Source organism: Parus major, chromosome 15, assembly GCF_001522545.3.
Source record: "Parus major isolate Abel chromosome 15, Parus_major1.1, whole genome shotgun sequence".
NCBI classification, from domain to species: Eukaryota; Metazoa; Chordata; class Aves; order Passeriformes; family Paridae; genus Parus; species Parus major.
This window is the reverse complement of record NC_031784.1, coordinates 1-20,992: the sequence shown is the minus strand read 5'-3', so window position 1 is coordinate 20,992 and position 20,992 is coordinate 1. Positions and strand designations below refer to the sequence as shown.

The window sequence follows — 20,992 nt, the reverse complement described above, 5'->3', positions numbered from 1 at the left end:
GCAGGATCAGCTGTGGCTACTTTTGTGCAAAAATGTAGCCATCTCAGATGCCAAAGAAGACGTCTGCCTCTCCAGTCCTTCTCAGGGAACATGACACTCTGCTATGCTTTGCAGGGATCTTTCCAACCTCACTGCTTCTTTATTACAATACTTTACATCTTGATCTTTATAAGAACCACACTTAAAATCATTGCTGCCCTCTGGTACTGCTCTGCAGAATATTGCTGTGCAGAGAAGGGCAGAAATTGCACAGGCATGTGGTCCAACCTGTCTGGAGCTGGGTAGTGGGAATGCACCAAGCAGGCTCAGTCCCGTACAGCTCCACAGGGCGGAGCTTCTCCTTTGCTTTGGTAGCAAACAGCGCCATATGTTTGGAAATGAGCATTAACCCCTTCCATGAGTGTCTCAAGCTCTGGAGAGAATAGGATTGGTCTGTATGAGGGTGTGGTGTGAGGCACTGGGGGTTGGATTGCAAATTAGAAAATCTGGGGAAAGAGAATATGGTAGAGATAGCCTAGACTAAAGGAAGAAAGTCATCAAAGGACATACTGATGTTCGACAGTTGTCTCCCTAATGTCCATTGTGGTGTGTGAGGATCAAAGTGTTTGCAAAAGGCAGCAGACAAAAGAGCTGCAACCCTTTCAGCACAAGGTGTGTAACAGAAGATGGTTAAGCCTCTAAAAACAAGCTGAACATAGTCACTTACTTGTGTCAGGTCAGCAGTGAGATGAGCAGGTTGGTGGCCGATAAGCAGATGAACAATCCTGTATTTGTGTGCATATGGGAAGGCTGAGGGATGGATTTGGCCGGGGCAGCAGCATGCAAGGCCAGGCAGGGAAAGCCCTGCAGAGCACCGAGGGCAGGCAGGCACTGCTGGCACTCCCTGGCTCGTGGGCACATGGCTTGGCTCATTGTCAAGGATGTGACGAGCTCCTGGCTGGTGGCTGCAGAAATCTGATGTTCTGGGCAATGCAAAGTCTGCCTGCGTCAGCAGCTGCAGCAGGCATGAGATGCAGGGAGTGACTGCTCTGGCCCAGCTTTTGCAGTGCCTCTGGTTGTGATGTGAGTGCTGTCTCAGCCCTTTGTCCAGCTTTTTCTCAGATGCCAACAGTGATCTGGGAATAAGAGGGGTGATACCCAGGCTGGTGTAGGCTGAAGTCTGGCTTGCTTTCCATTTTCATATGATACGCTCCAGTCTCCAACTGGAAAAAAAATGTCTTTTTCAAACTTTACCTATTCCAAAGCTCTTGTTTCCAGTTTATCCACTATAAATGTACACTGTCTCTTATGACCCTTGCAGCTCACCCAAATCCCCCAATTACTATCAGCACTTAGTGACTTTTCTTTCAATTTTGTCCTTATCTCCAGACACTCATGGGATGGACCTATTTGCTGTAGCTGTCCATGAGTTTGGCCATGCCATTGGCTTGACCCACATCTCTGCCATAGAATCTATCATGAGACCCTACTACCAAGGTCCAGTGGGGGATCCTCTGAAGTACGACCTGCCTTACGAGGACAAAGTCCGGATCTGGCAACTCTATGGTAAGTTTGTGTCCCTCATGTGGCTACAGCCTGTTCCTGCCGTGGCAGGACACACTGGAATAGCTGTTTTCCAGGCTAAGAGGAGCTGGCGGGGAGGATGGTGTTCCCCATTACTGCTTCTTTTCTACACAGGAGTCAGGGAATCAGTGTCCCCCACAGCCAAGCCTGAACTAAGCAAAACAGACGACCATCCAATCCTGCCAGAGCTGCCAGAGAACCGCTCCACTGTTCTGTAAGTCAAATGTCTTCCTTTCCTGCAAAGGATGTGTGGTAGTGAAGTTCTGCTTCATCAGTATCTTGCCTCCTCACTCTGTCTTTGGTATTTCTCTCTGGATCTCTGGATATTTTGCTAAAACTCAGATTTTTTACTCATAAAAAATTGTCACTCTCACCCTTCAATACATTCAGTATGTTTATCCTTGCTGAAATTTTAATCAAACTTCCTCAGCTGTATTCTGAATTACACAAGCATAACTTACCTAAATCACTCCACAGTAAGCACCTACCTAATGTACCTGAGGGAGTGAATATTGGAACAAGTGGACTGATAGCCTGACTCCAATGCAGGTTAGCATTGGCAAAGGGCTGCTTACACTGAGCATCATCAAGCAACCAGCATGGCCTCATTAAGGGAAGTGCAGGATATAGCTCATTAATACATGTTGACCAGGACAGCAGGACAGTTAAGAGAAGAAGGGGCACTGAACAAAAAGGCAGGAGGTGATGGTCACGCACATTTTTGCCAGACACCAAGAATGCCCCAAGTGAGAAAGGCAGAGATATGGAGCAGGTCACCTTCATGCTCCTCATGCTCCTTTTGTTTGAACATGCTGAATGCCACGTTTCTCTGTGCATAGCTTCTAAAGGCATTTGTGCACCAGGCCCCTTATGGCCATGTTTGGACACAGAAATATGAGAGCCTTTCTCCCTGCTGTTGTGGGAGGCCAACATCTCACACCAGCAGCAGAAGCAGCAGGAAACTTGTTCATGCCATCCCCTTGTTCCTGCCTTGTATGCTGAGGCTGGATGGGGTTTGCTTCCGCATCTGTCATTTTGTGGCCAAAGAGGGCAGTGAAGCTGGTGCTGGCAGCTCAGCACAATTACTCTATCAGCAGAACAGATTTATGCTTCCCTGTCACCCACAGCAGCTTTTCTGTGCATTTCCCATCATCCTCTCCTTGTTTCTCCATCAGTCATCATTTCTTAAGAGGGCTTTGCGGCTCTCTCAATCCTTTATGCTCTGTGCCTTCCCCACCCACCTTGTCAAAGCAGCTCAGTGTCTCAGCTACCACTTGCCAGGTGGCTTTCACCAGTTATCTCATTGGATATCACATGGCTCCTCCACAACCTTCTGTTTAGGCTCAGCTGCTTTCTGCTTTGCAGCTCTGTCACCTCTCACTGGCACTTCGGAGCTCAGCCCTGGAGCAGCATCGTGAGCTGCTGGAGTGAGAGGCTGCTTGGCTGTTTCTCATGTCCTGCTGTGCTGGGGCAACGGGCCAAGCCACACTGTGCTGCTGGGAGTGGGAAGCCGGCTCAGCCCTCACCAGCTACACAAGCTGGTCGATGTAGTGCGTGTCCTTGCTCACCTTCCAGCGATGGCGTCTGGTGGCTCAGTGTTGTCAGCCCAAGCTGTCTTCAAGCTGAGGTTTACCTGAGCTTGCTTTGGAATTCTCCGTGCACGTAGCTGGGCTTCGGCATGAGGAGTGACAGATGGGCACAGCCTGTAGTCTTCTCCAGGAGCAGGGGTGACTCAGTCTATGGGATAGGCGGTATCAGGGGGACACAGCCCCTCGCTGCCTGCCTGGGCCCTGCTCACCTGGGCATCTCTCCACAGGCTCAGGCGGGATGTGCCTGACAGGTGTAACACGCACTTCGATGCAGTGGCCCAGATCCGGGGAGAGGCTTTCTTCTTCAAAGGTGAGTGCCAGGGGTCTGTGCCTGTGTCACCCTGTGGTGGCTTTGGTGTGCCAGCACCAGAGGCAGCACAGTGTGGGACAGGCTAGAGTGGGTGGCAAGGATGAGCTGGCTGGGGTTTGTGGGCTACTCCATGCAGTTTTTACTCTGATCTGTCACACTGAACTGCTCAGGTGAAGAACTAAAATCTGATAGTTGTGTCAAAATCGAGGTCAAAACAAGATGAGCAGAGCAACAACAACGCTCCATTGCTTTCTTCCTGGATACTTCCAGCCTCCCTTTCCTCCCACGCTTCACCTTCCCTAATGCTGCTTGCCATGCATCTCTCAAAAACTGTGTACACAATTGGGGACCATCTGGTTTTGTACCATCAACCACTTGCTGGCAGTGTGTTCCCAAGGTGCCCAGCTTTTGACGAGGATCCATCGGTGCCTTCTCAGCTGAGCAGAGCCTGTGTAGGCTGGACTCTCTGGGCTTGCTTTCTCATCTTTCCAAGATGTAAAAATTCCCATGGGCATTTCTTTGCATCTCTGACCACCATTTGGCCACCCCAAAGCCATCCACGGGGAAGCAAAAGTGTTTGTCCTAGGGATGAGCAGCAGCATCCCGGCATCTGGGTATCACAGTTTGAGTCTTGGTTCACAGGCATGAACAGCAAAAGCGCTCCAGAGAATTTGGTGTTGCCTGTGCCCTGAAGGAAGCGCAATAGGAAGACTGTTCCACAACCTTGTTTGTTCAGATGCCAGCTCCAAAAAACCACAGTGAAGAGGGGAAACTCAGAGACATGAACTGGTGTCAGGATAAATGGCAGTCTGTCTCTCGGAGGGGAAAAATTGATGAAGTAAAGAGAAATCCATTTCGGTGTCTATTTTTGGATATATTTATTTCAGGCCAAAAAGTTGATGTAAAGAGCACAGGGTCAGTGGATGCCAGCTGCATGTCTGCCTCCAGACCCCAGCACTTTCCTTGCAGCCCCCATTGTTGCCCTCTGAACCATCCTGTGCATCAAGGAGGAGGGATGTCACCTCTGGGGCAGGATTTAAATGAGCTCTAGTGCTGAGCTTTGTCCCTCAATGGGCATTTTGTTCTGAGCTTGTCCTGCTGGTTCCCTAGATGGAAAGAAGCCACTGGGGCTGGAGGTCCCCAGAGCGCACAGGCCTGCTGTTTTGGAGGCAATGGTGGGTTTTCTGCTCTTTGGAATCACCGCTTGCTTCAATGAAGGTGCCTCACTACAGACTCCTGAAGTTTTAAATACCTTTGGCCTGTGTGTGTGCAAGGTGGGTGCAGCAGTCTTGCCAAAGGCAGCCAAAGTCTGGACAGCATGGAACACAGCTGGGATCAAAATTACCTGTAACTAAAGAAAGCAATTGCTTCAACCCATCAACCACATCTTGGTGGAGCAGGACCTCACACTTTGCTTTCATTGTGTTCAGTTTGCCAGCTCAGAGGAGGGTTTAATTTGAGCTTTTAAAAAAAACACAGGGTTGGGATTTTGTTTTTTCAATTATTTCTGCATGCTAATGACAGCAGTTCTCCTGCTGGTTTTGGATCCCTGGATCTTACTTGGCTGATGCTCATCCACACAGGAGCAGCATTTTGGTGAGCAGGCTGGGCCATGGCAAAACATGAACCCAGGCAGACTGGGGCCATTACATTCACAATTCCTTGCTACCTAAGTGCTTTATTTTCTTTTGTTTTCCTGATAACTTACAAAAACCCAACCGAAGTAACCAACAGCTCAGGCTATTCCAGACTGGGGGTAGATTTAAGGTTTCCCTACTGCAGCTGCTCACCTGCTGAGCCCATCACTTGCAAATGGATGAAATGTCAAAAGTACTGAGGCTTCCCTTTGTGTGTCTGACAAGTCCAGGGCACTTCAAAGTTCAGATACTGATCTGCTGAAGAAGGAGTTTAGTTGAGCCGTATTTCTTTCTAAAAAAGTGAACATCTGACCTTGTCTAGTACCTTGCTAATTACAGATGCAGAGATCATATTTAGTTAATTACATATGTTTGCATTGATGCAAAATGGCCACCAAATTTGAATCCCTGGGGTTTTTTTATATTCTTAAAAAGAATCTGTAATTGTGTCAATTCCTACCATACTGACATATGAATGTATTATTCATTTATGTTTTAGTAAGATAGAGCAAATATGCAAACTGGAGCTGAAGAACAACAATATGATAAAAATCCTTATAATTAGAATAAAACTCTCTCTCTGCAAATGTTAAAGTGCTAGAGTTTTGCGTCCTGCATTGTTAGGCTATGATCCAATTTCCATAAAATTTTAAAAGTTGGTGTCACAATCTTCTGGCTCTGGAGAAAGAGCTGAGTGTGTGGGGAATACAAATCTGAAGATGCATCTTTGGTTTCTATTGCTTATCTCCCCTCAGAAATTCATGCAAGAACAGATGCAAATAATGCACAGTAATTTCTAACAGGCAATAACCAATACCAGACAGTTGAGGGTTGCCTCTTAAACATCTTACTCTGGCTCACATCAATCTGTGGAGCTCTCTGGAGAAAACACAGCATGAAATGTGCTGCAAAAAGGGCTGAGAATCCCAGAGCCAACACAGAGCTTGGCTTGGAGTTGCCCCTGCAAACCATTAAGACTCCTCAGGAAATCCCATATAAGGCTCTTTTAGCAGGAAAAAGTTTGTCATCCTTCACACAAAGGGTAAATCTGTTCCCTTTTACATGATCAAAAATATTTCAGAAATCCCCAAAATACTCTTTCCTGGCTGGGGCAGTGCTGCTGCAGGTGTTGAAGTGTGTTTGCAGGCACCACCAATGCATTCATCCTGGAAGCTCCACAGGACTGCAGTCTCTGCTTAGTATCCTGCACCTCTAGATGCTACCAAAGTCCTTAACTGTGCCTCCTTCCCCACCTTAACCCTTCCAGATCTATTCAGATGGTTTCCTCCTCCTCCTCCTCCTCCTTTATTTTCTCACTCCCTTTCTTCATTACAAAACAACACTTCTGGTATTTCTGTTTCATTGTAACATCCTAGACATTTCCAAACTTGATAGCAGCTGGACATCCTGTGTGCAGGAAGCTGTGGCTGCTCCAGGAAAGGAGGAACGAGGATGTTTCTTTATACACTCTTGCTTAAGGCTGTTGGCACCAGGTCCAGTCAGCTCACAGGAGGTCCTGTGCAGAGAGGGAGGGAAGAGATGAAAGGCTCCTCTATCCTTTCCTGGCTCAGCAGCACAGCCTCACGCTGTGGCCAGGAGTACAACAACTCCAGTGCAGTGTGCAGAGGATTATTTTAATCTGAAAAAGAAAAAAAAAAAAAGTGGGGGGGAGGATTTCTTCTAATGACTGCCAGAAATAGGAAGCAGTCGCAGCTGCTGCTGGAAAGCAGGATGGCTCTAAATCACGTCTCCCATCTCACACACTGCTTCATGCTGCCACTGCCCACCTGACACTCACCTCCCAGCAGAGAGGAGTTGAGTGTGGTTCAGTAATATCCAGTCTGTCCCTCCAGGCAAGTACTTCTGGAGACTGACTCGCAATAAGCACTTGGTGTCCCTCCAGCCGGCTCAGATTCACCGTTTCTGGCGGGGTTTGCCCCTCAATCTGGACAGCCTGGACGCAGTCTATGAGAGAACCAGCGACCACAAAATTGTCTTCTTCAAAGGTGAGAGCAAACATGGTGCTGGAGGTATAGAATGTGGTGCTAGGCAGGAGACACCGGTGCCACATATTAAGCATCTGGAGGGCCAGTCTGAAATCTGTTGTCCATGAGCAAGACTAGGAGAAACAAGCTGGCAGGGAGGGCAAGCAAAAGATAATGGTCTTGTTGCCCAGAAAATGAGGGAAATGTCATTGAAGATAAAGTTTGGCCAAATCTAACTAAAATCTGAGCTTTTCAAGAATGAAACACAAGCAGGAACCACCCCTACACACACTCACATGTGATGTGTTCCTCCTCTGACCTTTTCTCTTTTTAGTATTTGTTTCTGAGAAAAGAAAGAGTCAGAGAGGAAATAAAAATGAAAGTGAAGACCTTCAGTTTTAATAATTATATTTTTGTTACTGTATTTTTTCTTAAAATAAGTGATATAATTATCTTTTTTTTTTTTTTTAATCTAAAAAGCTTGCAAGCTTTTATTTCAGAAAAGCTGGAGGAACAGTTTAACTCTTGGTTTCTATGCAAATTTCCAAGCTCCCCACAGACCATCCACCTGTGCTGGTTAGATGCCACCCATGCACTCAATGTCACCCAAAATCCTGGCAAGCGCTGACTCCTTTTTCATCAGGGTTGTGCACTTGAAGTGCTAAACACATCCCAGCCCTCCATTCTTGCTGTTTGGAAATTGCTTTTTGTCTCCAGACCGTTCTGCTTGAAACATGGTGCAATTATAAGTTTCAGAAGTGCTGAACCAAGCACTTCTGGAAGCAGTAATTTGGTTTCAGTTCCCCCAGCCAGGCCACAGAGATGATGGCTCATGTCCCACACAAAGCCCCTACAATTGCAGAAGGCCTTTCCAAGTGCATCCAAAGCCCTCCGGGACTGCGGGCACACTGAGTCCTGCATCGCCACACCAAGCCCTGCATCTTCCTATGGAACAGCATATGGAAGGCTACACTTGTGGACTACACTTGGCTTCTCAGGAGCCAGATAGCCTGCAGAAAGCGCCCAGTTTGTCCGCAAGAGCTGCCTGTAACTTTGTTTCTTTGGATACCAGGCAGAAACCCAAGGGACAGAAAACCAAATGCCTCCATCAAATACATAAAAGTGACAGCTGTACTGATTCTGTCAGTGCGTTCATGTCCTGGTACAGTCATGCTTTCTGCAGCAAACAGGTGCTATGTCCATGGACAGCCTGACACAAAAGAGCAGCTATTCAAAGCCAGAGGTTCCGTCATGGGCTGACCCCTTCCTACTCTCATCCTTAAATCCCCAGAGCTCAGCCTCGAGGCTTTGTCACCACAGTAGGTAACAGAACATTAGCTCAGCTCATCTGTGGGGAAATACTGGTTTAGGCTGTGAAACAAATGTGATTTTATTCTGTGCTTTTTTTCTTTCCACAGGAGACAGATACTGGGTCTTCAAAGACAACAACGTGGAGGAAGGATACCCGCGGCCAATTTCGGACTTTGGCCTGCCCCTGGGAGGAATCGATGCTGCTTTCTCCTGGGCTCACAACGACAAGACTTATTTCTTTAAGGACAATCTCTACTGGCGCTACGATGACCAGGAGCGGAGGATGGATCCCGGGTATCCTTTGGTGGCCGTCCTGTGGAAGGGGATACCCAGCCCTTTAGATGATGCCATGAGGTGGTCAGATGGTGAGTCCGTATTGCGGTTTAAAAAAAATCACAGCAAAGAAAATCAGTTCTCTGTTGAGCTGTAACCCCTTCTACCCTGCCTGCCAACACAAATGCTGAGGCCCTGATGGGATGTTCCTGGTGGCCGGAAGCTGAAGAGAGAAAGGTATGACTCCAGCCAGAGCTCCCCACACTGCTCACTAGAAGAAACAGGCAAAAAAAATATCATGGGGGCATAATTATATATATATATAAATATATAAATATATAATACGTATATAATTATAATTATTGCACTTTATTAAGAGAACACAGTTGATGCTGGTTTGCAGTGATCTTTATCCTAGGATGGGCTGATTTGCTCCTCCCTGGTTTTGTTGTCATTGGATTTTTAGCTCGATATATGAGCTAAAACAGACAGAAAATATTTTTAAAGGTGTTTTCCCAGAGTTGCAACTTCTTTTCTGAGGATGATATTTCTCAGTGGTTTCTTCCTCCTGAAAAAAACACAAAAATTTTGTTACAGGAGCTATTTAAAATCAGCTATTCACTCACAACAAAGTGGCGCTTCCAGGGTTTATTTACTGGTGACCTAAAAGTGTAATAGCAATCATTAAACCAGGCAGAGGGGAAGGCCACTTCCAGAGACTTCTCAAGCTGAATTTCCAAAGCTATTGAGAGTGACATTCCTATAGATAGGAGTCCTCCTGTGCATGGGGCCTGCCTAGAGAATTCACAACCTCCCAGTTCAGAACAGAAAAATGTACCCGAGGGCAGAAGGTTCCCAGGACCCTGTCAAGCTTAGGTTATTTTTCTGAGCCCAGGGTCAGCAGCATACACCCCAGTTCACTAATGGATAGTGGAGTCTCCAGCTTTGCCATGCCCTATTATGAGAAGGAGAGCTGTGTACGGTGTGTCCAGCTGTGGCTTCACAGGGCCTTGACCCTACACACCCACAGTACCAGGAGCTACATCTGCTCTAGGGCTCAGCACAGAAGAGGTGGCATCTCACCCTCCACCTCCAACTGCTGGTGGCTGATGTGAGAGATCCTGGCCAGGCACTGCACCTTCTGGAGCAGCCCTCCTGCAGCAACAGGGGATATTGACAACAAGCAGTGATATCTCATGTGCTTCCACGTTTGGGGTTCAGCTGAGGTGGGAACCCTCCTCTGCTACTCCAAGTACTCTTCCTCTAGGACAGCACCCACCACGCTCACCTTGTGTTTGGGTTTTGGTCTCTTTGCAGGTGCAAGTTACTTCTTCAAGGGCAAGGAGTACTGGAAGGTGCTGGGCAGTGAACTGGAGGTGCAGCCTGGGTACCCACAGTCCATCGCCAGGGACTGGCTGGTATGCAGTAACATGCAGGCCGATGCCCCTGAGGCAGCCGGGAGCAGCAGGACTGGGGCGCGCTCCAGGCCGGGGCAGCACGACGAGAGCCGCTCGAAGAACGGCTACGAGGTCTGCTCCTGCACCTCTAGCACCCCATCCCTGCACCCGCACCCCATGCCCAAACTGACAGCCAGTCTCGTGCTGGCTGTGTGGACAGCAGCGCTGGTCTGTGCAACCCTCTGACAGCTCATCTCACCGCCAGGACACCACCATGGTGCTCCGGGATACAGCTCCGTGATTGCTGACTGTTGCAAGCAGAAAAAAGAACATTCCTAGGAACATGCCAGTGAAGGGTTTGAATTCTCCATGAGAAATGAACAGTGATTTTGTTTCGGGGTTTTCTTTCTTTTTAATTTTAGTTTAAAGGTCTAATAACAGAGTTGCATTCTGCACCTTCTTATTTCCCCATCCAGTTAAAGATGAGAGCAGTGTCCTGTTGAATTTAGAAACGCTCCGTAGATGTCTGTTGCTCTGGATGTTTAAACACAGCAAACAAGGGAGGATCCCCACAATCCCCTCCTGGGATGGAGTGGGGACAGAAGAGATGCTGCTGAGGTAGACAGCAACAGAAAGGCAACTGGCAGGAGGTAGCAGTTATGTGCTGACACAGTGTACACATCCCATTGGATGTACCAGGTAGAAGAAACTGTGGCTCCACTAAGATTAATGGCAAAATGATCATTATTTTACTGTCAAGCCTGCTGTAGTCACTGGTGCCTGAGTAACCTCTATCAGTTTCTATGGGTCAGAAACACCTTTGCCTTTCAGAAGGCACTGCAGCTTATCTTTGTATAAGAGTCATTGTAATATAACGATTTCTCTAATAAACTTTGACCACCTACATGAGATCTCCCAGTCCTGTGCCAGATCAAGCCTGTCACCTGCAGCAAGGTACTGAGGCTCTGAGGCTCTTAGCAGCCTCACGTCTAGATCAGGAGCAGTGCCGCCAAATGAGATGCAGTTACGACCACTGCCCCAGAATAATCTGTGAACACAAACTCCTGGTTTAGAATTCCTGTGTCGGGTTGGCTTACATTTTGGGAGGAATCAGGATGTGTTGCATTTGTATGTTACGCCATACCTACCTGGTTTTGCTGCAGAGGATGGGCTGGAGCAGGGAAGATGCTGCACGGTCAGCTCAAACTCCTTTTGATGCCTCTGACCAAAGTTTGGAGTGGCAGAAGCCAAGGTCGAGTGCTACGTTAGGATGCTTCTGTTTGGGTTTATTCCTCACTGTGGCATGATTTGGGCATCTGAGAGTCCTTGAAAATGGTGAGTAAGAACTGGGATGAGATGTCAAAGAAGTTTGCTGCTGTCAAAGGGTGTTACATGGGCAGATGCTGCTGGGACACACTCTTCTTCTCTGCCCTGCTTCTGCAAAGCTCCTGCACAAATGTCTTACTGCCCTGCTGGGGCCAGCTTCCCCGGGAAACATGGCAGCAGACAGTTGTCACCATGCGACCCAAGGCTGCTCCAGTGGCCCTGGTGCCGGGTGTAACATAAAGCCTTCTGTGGCACAGCAGGCAAGGCAGAAAAAGTGCAGTTGCATCCTGACAGAAAAAGAGGGTCACCTTGGCTTTCCTTCTGCTATTTCCATTTTTAAATAGTCCCAAGAATTCACAGGTTACAGCTGTTTTCAGCACAACCTGATTTTATGGGTCATAAGTCAATGAAATATGTCATTAAACCATTAAATAGGCTTTAAAAACATTCAAGCAAAAAAGTCTCGGGCATAGCAGCTCCCTCTGCTGAGTAAAGCTGCTTCTGTTGTTTCAGAGCAGCTCCCCATCCCATCTCTGCCAGCCAGGCCAAGCAGAGGCTGCTGGGGCTGTGGGAGATGTGACATTCTGTTGACTGAGTCTCCTTGCATTTCTTTCTCTTTAGTCACAAAGACATGGATTTTAGTCCTTTAGTCTAAACGTCAGCACATTACAGACTCCTCTCGGAGCTGAAGCCAGGTAGAGGAAGACACCCTCTCTCCAATCCTGAAGTACTTGTTTGTTCATCTGTGTAGATTGGAAGAAATTAAATTCCCGGAGAATTACAGAACTACTGTAGCAATGTTACATAAACTATTGGATGAACAATTGAGAGAATGAAGAAAAAATAGTGTAAAATTTACAGTGTAGCCATAAGAGCCTGCCTCAGACTCGGGCTTTTCACAACTGGCCAATTAAAGCCAAAAAACTACTTTAATTCTTTCATTTTGCTGTTGCAATGACACAAAGAAGAAGAAGGAGAATTAAAAAGCTACCATTTAAATGTAAAATAAAGCTCCTTAAAACTTTGTTTTTCAAATGAAGCTTTTCTAATGTGGGAATCACACATCATGAGCTGTTACATTATTGATGGACCTCTGCACACTGTATGACTCTTTCACCTTAGCAGGAAAAATGAGAATTAAAAAAACGCTAGCAGTAAAATACAGCAGAAAAACTGTTGAGAAACTTCTTTCTATTCAGTTAGTAAATTATTTTCTGTTTGTTTTGGTCATGTTAACCAAACATATTTGGTAAGTGCTTTGATTTTTTTTTTTTTTGCTTTAGTTGGTTTGCATTTCATCCTCTATTCAGTTTGAACTTTATTAAGGCTAGGAGGATTTCTTTATCACTGGTAGATGAATGCATTTTTTCAACTTCAGTTTGTGTGTTGAGTAGTGAATTTGGATGGGATTTCTTTGACAGGAGTATTTAGGTGTTTGAATACATGGGGAATAAAGTAAAATTTGATGCACTGTTGCTGTCAAGTCCTTTATTCCTGGCAATTCTGACAGTAAGGATTAAAACCTGTACTTACTGATTAGTGTGCAGGAAAATACATGGCACTTGTGTTTTCTTTTGACAGGACTTATGTCAATCTGGTCAAGCTGACAGAGTTCTTCAGCACCCTCAGCTCTGTGCTGGAATACCGTGCTGCTGCTGTTGTTGAGGCTGTCAGGGAGAAGGGGCATTTCACGGTCAACGACAGCATCCTCTCCAGCAGGGAGCTGCTGCTGCTGCTGCTGCACAACTGGAGCCTTGTCGGCAAAGACCTGCAGCTGCAGGAGGACCTGCAGGCCCTGGCCCAGAAAAACCAAAACAAAGAATTGCTCAGTAAGTGCTAAAATACTTCAAATAAGGCATCTTTTGTTGCAGCTGTTACAGACCAACAGTAGAAGCGAGGCAAACTTCTCTGGAAATAGGACTAATACCTTCTGTCACACTGGTGTAGCTTGAGGGACAAGGAACGGAAATGGAAAGGCGTTTTTCAGATCTTCCTTTCCTAATCCTAAAATGATTTCTAACCTTTCTAAACTTAGCACAATTCCGAAGCTTCAGAGAAACACGGTTTGGAAAGGGAAAGAGCTCTAAAATGAAACTTAGTTGCAAATCTCATATCAGGCTTTGAAAAATGGTATTCTTTAATGAAATCTTAAAAGAAAAAATGCCTGGAGGATTTTTGTGCAAAGGTTTGAGTCATTCTGAGTGTGGATGGGAGTCTGAAAATGATGTGTAAGTAAAAATAATAAATAAATAAAGCAAGTGAAAATTAAATAGTTGACTTTTCTTGTCATCAGTTTTGAAGAAGGGAAAAGTAGATCAGGACTTGTGTAACTTTGCTTGTTCTCTCTGTGAACAAAAAGTGCAAGGAACTTGGCCATGGGAGATCTTAAAACTTTAACACTGGTTTCCTGCAGCAACAACTGCTCTTGGTGCACATTAAAGCTTCTGTAGGTTTGTTTAAATGTTCTGTATCAGTTAAGAAAGCATCATGTATTTAAGGGATACTGTAAAAGCTTTAGCTTTTCTAAAGTTTTTCTCACCCTTTAAAATTCATCAGAAAGATGTGAAGAGAGTTTTTGGAACTTACTGTCTTGTGTGGGTTGTGTGCTCCAGGCTTCATGAGCTTCTCTCATCTCCAGGCTGGGTGATCCAGTTTGGAATAGGGCTCCAGCCTGGAGCGCCTGGGAGCTCCTGGAGCCCCTTGGAACAGCTCAGGCTCCGGGAGCCTGCCAAAGGAGGCTGGTGCTTGCAACTGTAACAGCTGAATAGAGGCAGGAGAGCACCTTACTTGCATGGTTCTGTAACAGGAAAATCCTTTGTAGTATCTGATGTTTATTTTGCTGGTGGTATTCTTCTTACAGAAAATACTGGAGACAAGAACAAACCTCAAGCCTTGTCTCATGCGTATAGTCACACTCAGAAAAAGAACGAGGTGGAAGATGACACTGCTGCAAATGTGGAAGTGTCTGAGCTGGAGAAATGCAGAGAACATCTGAATTCTATACTTGCCCATTGGGACCATGTTTTCCCAGCACCAGCCTCCACACAAGGAGAGGAGACCCTCAGACCCGGTGAACCTGGGGCTGAGGCGGTGGCTGTCACCTGTGCTCCCACTCGCGTAGTCACGAAGTGGCTGCTGAGGTCCCTGGCTGGACAGAGCCTCCTCAGGGAGCAGGACGTGTCACCAGCACTGAGGTGGCTGCGGAACCGCGTCCTACCACACCTGGCAGCCACACAGGAGATGCTCAGGGATGAGACACCAAGGAACAACCTCTTCAAGCTTTAAACCCGGCTCTGCCAGGCCAGCAGCACCTCAGCTGGGCTCTCCAGGGAGCTCGGGGTGCTCAGCTCCATCACGTGCCAGCTTATGGAGTGTTATAGATACATATTATATTATTGGCTTTTCACAAAAATTGAAGTGAATGTTAATAAGGTTAGAAAACTTTGTTCTATTAATATAGTTCCTTCTATTTCTGTTATTGATGAAACTTAGAAATACTGGTATAATACATATACATGTTAAGCTGTGGCCTGGTATTAAAATAAAAAACTGCTTTGGTTTATGTAGCCCAGAGACTGAAAAGATAGTCAGAAACCCCCCTGAATTCTTAGATTATCTTATCCAGATGAAGACAGTGGTAACCAGTGCTCCAAGGAAGGAATTTATTGAACCTCTGTTATCAGGGACTTTAAGACTCAATGGAGCCAAGAAGATTGATCTACTGGGGAGGGGGCGAGTTGAGGCTAAACAAAAGAACATCTAAAACTTAAGAGGAATGTTTGAGAGTTTATGAATATGTAATAGGGTTCTGTTTTTAAGGGACAATCCTTTGCTGGTAAGGTGTGCTGTCTTGGCTGAATGCTGAGGCACCCGGCCGTATTTGTACATTTTACTTTATTTCTGTCTCCTAATTGTCTTTCTATTAAACTTTTTAAATTTTATATAAAAAATATGTGAACCCCGTGTTTCACATGGAGGAACGGCGCCTGTCCAGCACCTTCCACGAGCTTGTGAAATCCCCGTGCCTGTCAGCAACGACGGAAGAGGATGCAGACTAGACAGGTGACTCGTTCTTGTCACTTGAGTTATGAGGCAGTGGTGGGAGGAACTAGGAAATTCCAGGGCTTTTTGAATCCATTTAACTGGTTTTCCCATATCCAGCGAGGCTCATGGCTTCCCAAGGTAGAAGCTGTGTCTTTAGTGGGATGGGGACAGGGATGGGCAGCACAGAACACTGTCACACTGTGAGGTTTTCTGCCACTACAACACTCACACTCCCTCTAAGAAACTTCCGTTTCAAGGGCTGAAATGGAACAAAAAGTATAAAAAAAATATAATTCCAAGAGGGAAGATAGCCTGCAGAAAACAAATCCATGAGGGCCTGGCTGCCGATTCCTATTGCTGGTCAAGGATAGCATCTGGCAAATCAGATTTCCAACTGTTTTATTTAACAGGAAACCGGTTTGTTCCTTCTTGTGAGTAGGATCATTGGCCTTGAATGGGCAAAGGCACTCCAGATTTTCCATCTAGGAAAAGAGTTAGGGAACCATTTTAAAACGTAGTCCTGGAGGTAAACAGCTTGACTTGGTATTACGGTGTGGAAATAGAAGAATATCTGTTCTGATTTTTCTCTCATCTTTCTTCCACAGCTGTTTCTGTATTCCAAACTTCCATTTACATTGGGGGACACCTGTCTTGGAGCACAGGAGCCGGACACCTTTCTTACCCATGTCAGATTGGTCTGCACTAGTGCAGGTTATGAATTACAGGAGTTCCCATGACTTGGGAACTCAAAAACAAGGAGAGGAAACAATTATGTCTCTTTGCAAGAATAATTGGCTACGTCAGGGCATTAATTAGGGGAACTAACACTTTAACATTCTGGGCTCTGCCATCATCACTGTGATCCATAAAAGCCTCCTGAGCTGTTCTTATATAGACCCAACTTGTTTGGTCAAAAAAAACCATTATTTTATTACTGTGTGCAAACTCAGGGGGAAGATTTTATTCAACATCTCTCACTGGGACATTAAAGCTTCAATTCCCTTTTCTTGAACAGTCTGAACACATTATTACTGCTATTGTTTTAATTACAGCCATTTTTAACTTTTTGAAGAACGAGAAAATGTGTTTGCGCATGCATGTGTCGTTAATATCCATCCTCACGCCAATATAGGCTAGAAAAAAAAGGATGCAGTGCTTCCTCCAGTGGGGTGTAAGTGCAAATAATGAGGAGCCAGAGGTTTGGTCATGATGATTTACTATTTCTTGAAGAGCCTGGTTGCTTTTCAAAACCCGTATGAATAGAAGCCTGAACTTGGAAATCGTGATGGTCTTCTTGGGTTTAAAAAACTTCAGTGGCTTTTAAAGATGTTTATATCAGACCTGGTTTATTTTTATCACCCTTTCTTTTAATTAAAAAAATAATAAAAAATGCCCTTATCCATCACTGTTGCCACAGTGTGTGACAAAAACCCATTTTCCCTCCACTTGGAACAGGTGAGAGATGGAAATAAACCCCAAAAGATTCTCTGCTTGTTGATTATATGTGAGTTTTATTGGGAATTCCCTGTGAAATCTGATACATTGTTCTCGAATGTGGCCAAGAGGGTAGGTGAACATGCCAGCGCAGACCTGCAAATACGCAGTGCCAGCGCCGCCGTGGAGCCGGAGCGGAAGGAAGGTCTCCAAGTTCCCCGGCGAGTGCGGATGGTGAGCGCCGGTGCTAGCTGGGCACAGTCCCGGGGGAGTCGGGGTTTCCTGAGAAAGGCACTGAGGACAAGGCTGGTAAAGGGCCCGGAGAGCTCATAAGCCCCCGAGAGCCCCTGGAGCACTTCTTTGGGGTGGAATGTGCAAGCAGCTTATAGCCTAAGGGAGAGGGATTTCTCAAAATAGACAAGGGGAATGGCCTTGGATGAAGGAAGGCGGGTTTAGATGAAATATCAGAAAGAAATCCTTCTCTGTGAAGGTGCAGAGGCCCTGGCACAGGTTGCCTAGAAAAGCTGTGGATTTCTGGGACCTGCCCCCCTTTCTTTTTGCAGCAGAGCTCCTTTTTTGGATGCTGAGCACCATCCCGAGGGTGCAGGATGAGTCCCGAGGGTGCTGAGCACAATTCCGAGGGTGCTGAGCACCGTTCCAAGGGAGCAGCATGAGTCCCGAGGGTGCTGAGCACCATCCGGAGGGTGCGCCATCCAGAAGGTGCTGGATCTGTCCAGCGGGTTTCCAGACTATCCTGCCTGGTGCTGAGCAGTGCTGAGGTTCTAGATCACCTGCGGGGTTCTAGACTATCCTGACTGGTGCTGAGGTTCTAGATCACCCGTGGGGTACTAGACTATCCTGCAGGGTGCTGAGCGGTGCTGAGGTTCTAGATCTCCCTGTGGGTCCTGAGCACCTGACAGGGTGCAGGATGAGTCCCGAGGGTGCTCAGCACCATCCCGAGAGTGCTGAGCACCGTCCCGAGGGTGCAGGATGAGTCCCATACCGAGGGTTATGAGCACCATTCCGAGGGTGCAGGATGAGTCCCGAGGGTGCTGAGTGCCTTCCAGAAGGTGCTGGATCTGTCCCGCGGGTTTCCAGACTATCCTGCCTGGTGCTGAGTGGTGCTGAGGTTCTAGATCTCCCTGTGGGTCCTGAGCACCTGACAGAGGGTGCAGGATGAGTCTCGAGGGTGCTCAGCACCATACCGAGGGGAAAATGGGGATTTGGGGTGGGAAAATGGGAACTATCCCCACCCCAAGTGTCACAAAGAGGATTTTGGGCAGGAAAAATGGGATTTAACCCTGTCCATGTCCCCAGGTGTCCCCAGGTGTGTCCCAGATGTTCCCAGCTGTCTCCAGGTGTGTCCCAGCTGTCCCCAGGCGTGTCCCCAGCTGTCCCCAGGTGTGTCCCCAGGTGTCCCCGGTGTCAGTCACGTTGTATTTCTGGAAGAAGGTCTGGTACCGGATGACACCGACCCAGACGAGCAGCGTGGATGTCCCCAGCAGGATGCTGCACACGTCATAGTCTGAGAAGTTCTGTGGGGACAGCGCGGGGACAGAGTGGGGATAGCGCCACCCAGACAGGGACAGCACCCAGGGGTCACAATGGCCACCCAGGGGTGTTACTGTCCCCTCCCTGCTGTCCTCAGGGATGATGTCTCTGTCCCCAGGGGTGGTGTCACTGTCCCGTTGCTGTCCCCAGGGGTGGTGTCACTGTTCCCAGGGATGGTGTCCCTGTCCTGTCACTGTCCCCAGAGGTGCCACTGTCCCCAGGGATGGTGTCCCTGTCCCATCACTGTCCTCAGGGATGGTGTCACTGTCCCCAGAGATGGTGTCCCTGTTCCCAGAGGTGTCACTGTCCCCAGGGATGGTGTCACTGTCCCCAGGGGTGGTGTCACTGTCCCCAGAGATGGTGTCCCTGTTCCCAGAGGTGTCACTGTCCCCAGGGATGGTGTCACTGTCCCCAGGGGTGGTGTCACTGTCCCCAGAGGTGGTGTCCCTGTTCCCAGAGGTGTCACTGTCCCCAGGGGTGGTGTCACTGTCCCCAGGGGTGGTGTCCCCGTCCCCAGGGCTGACCTTGGCCTCGATGCCGATCTTGAGGACGGTGCCCAGCACGGTCAGGAGGCCGCTGGTGACCAGCAGCAGGTACCACCCGTTGAGGAATTCCAGCCGCTCCCACATGGACACGGCGCGGCCGTGCTGGCAACACAGGAACAGGCTGAACTCCTGTGGGGACACTGCTGTCACCGCTGGGGTGCCACCTCCAGGGTGCCACCAGCTCCCACTGTGTCCCAATGTTCCAATGTCCCACTGTGTCCCTCCATGTCCCAATGTCCCACCATGTCCCTCCATGTCCCACCATGTCCCCATGTCCCACCATGTCCCACCATGTCCCAATGTCCCCATGTTCCAATGTCCCCCCCATGTCCCACCGTGTCCCCATGTTCCACCATGTCCCAATGTCCCACCATGTCCCCGTGTCCCAATATCCCACTGTGTCCCCATGTCCCACTGTGTCCCACCATGTCCCCATGTCCCCATGTCCCCAATGTCCCACCCTGTCCCAACATCCCACCATGTCTCCATGTCCCACTGTGTCCCACGGTGTCCCACCACATCCCCATGTCCCATCGTGTCCCAGCGCTTCCCAACATCTCCCACCATCCCCCCACATCCCATCAATCCCCTCTCCCAAACCCCCCAGTTCTGGTTCTGGCGCTGGTTCTGGTTCCAGTTCCAGTCCCGGTCCCCAGCCCCGGCTCCTGATCACGTTTTAGACTCGGTTCTAGATCCGGGTCCAGATCACGTTCTAGACCCGGTTCTAGACCCGGTTCTAGACCCCGGTTCTAGAGTGGGTTCTAGACTCGGTTCTAGACTGGGTTCTAGACTCGGTTCTAGATCGGGTTCTAGACTCGGTTCTAGGTCGGGTTCTAGATCGGGTTCTAGACTTGGTTCTAGACTTGGTTCTAGACTTGGTTCTAGATTGGGTTCTGGTTCCGGTACTGACCCCCTGCAGGAGCAGCCCCCGGGCGATGGAGCATGGACAGAGCGCCAGGGACAGCGAGCGCACGGCTGTCACCAACATGTCAAACGCCAGGCGCCGCGAATTGTCACCTGTGAGGACGGGGACAGCTGGGGTCACCTCGGGGACAGCCGGGGTCACCCTCAGGGACACCCGGGGACACCCTCGGGGACACCTTTGGGACACCCGGGGACACCCTCAGGGACACCTGGGGACACCCTCAGGGACACCTGGGGACACCTTCGGGGACACCTGGGGTCACCTTTGGGGACACCTTTGGGGTCACCTGGGGTCACCCTCGGGGACACCTGGGGTCACCCTCGGGGTCACCTGGGGTCACCCTCAGGGACACCTGGGGTCACTTCCCAAAGCCTGGGGACATCCGGGGTCACCCTTGGGGCCAGGTGCCACCGTGGTGTCACCTCTGCCAGGCATGGCAGGGTGGTGGCACTCCCAGGGGACACCCCCACAGCCCACTGTCACCCATTGTCACCCATTGTCACCTGCTGTCACCTGTGCCAGGCAGCGTGGGGTGGTGGCACTCCCGGATGGCCGCGTGGGTGTCCAGGCGGATCCGCACTCGCCGGCTGTGGGCGCGGTTGTCAAACGTCACCTGGGGACAGGGGGTGGCACTGTCACTGTCACAGGATGAGTCCCGAAGGTGCTGAGCACCGCTTCAAGGGTACAGGACGAGTCCTGAGGGTGCAGAGCACCATCCTGAGGGTGCTGAGCGCCTTCCAGAAGGTGCTGGATCTGTCCCGCGGGTTTCCAGACTATCCTGTTTGGTGCTGAGCAGTGCTGAGGTTCTAGGTCACCCGTGGGGTTCTAGACTATCCTGCAGGGTGCTGAACGGTGCTGAGGTTCTAGATCTCCCTGTGGGTGCTAAGTGCCTTCCAGAGGGTGCGGGATGCATCCCAAGGGTGCTGAGCGCCTTCTGGAAGGTGCTGAGAGCTTTCCAGAAGGTGCAGAGCACCATCCAGAAAGTGCTTGATGCCTCCCGAGGGTGCTGAGCACCATCCAGAAGGTGCAGGATGGGTCCCGAGGGTGTTGAGCGCCTTCAAGAAGGTGCTGAGCGCATTCCAGAAGGTGCAGGATGAGTCCC

General features: G+C 48.7%; 2 protein-coding genes across 2 annotated transcripts in view; both read left to right on the top strand.

The window, feature by feature from the left end:
• Positions 1-10,974, top strand: part of MMP17 (matrix metallopeptidase 17) — a 41,962-nt gene extending 30,988 nt beyond the window's left edge. The window contains exons 5-10 of the mRNA XM_015644426.3: positions 1,369-1,545; positions 1,678-1,777; positions 3,380-3,462; positions 6,953-7,105; positions 8,503-8,760; positions 9,986-10,974. Coding sequence (XP_015499912.1) covers positions 1,369-1,545; positions 1,678-1,777; positions 3,380-3,462; positions 6,953-7,105; positions 8,503-8,760; positions 9,986-10,311 — 1,097 coding nt within the window. The 3' untranslated portion in view covers positions 10,312-10,974. The remainder of the gene's footprint in view (positions 1-1,368; positions 1,546-1,677; positions 1,778-3,379; positions 3,463-6,952; positions 7,106-8,502; positions 8,761-9,985) is intronic.
• Positions 10,975-11,068: 94 nt separating this feature from the next.
• LOC107211866 (nucleolar pre-ribosomal-associated protein 1-like) lies at positions 11,069-14,897 on the top strand. Its single transcript, XM_015644427.2, has 2 exons — positions 11,069-13,220; positions 14,252-14,897. The coding sequence occupies exons 1-2, from the start codon at positions 12,947-12,949 to the stop codon at positions 14,674-14,676; spliced, it is 699 nt and encodes a 232-aa protein (XP_015499913.1). The 5' UTR covers positions 11,069-12,946; the 3' UTR covers positions 14,677-14,897.
• The last annotated feature ends 6,095 nt before the right edge of the window (positions 14,898-20,992 follow it).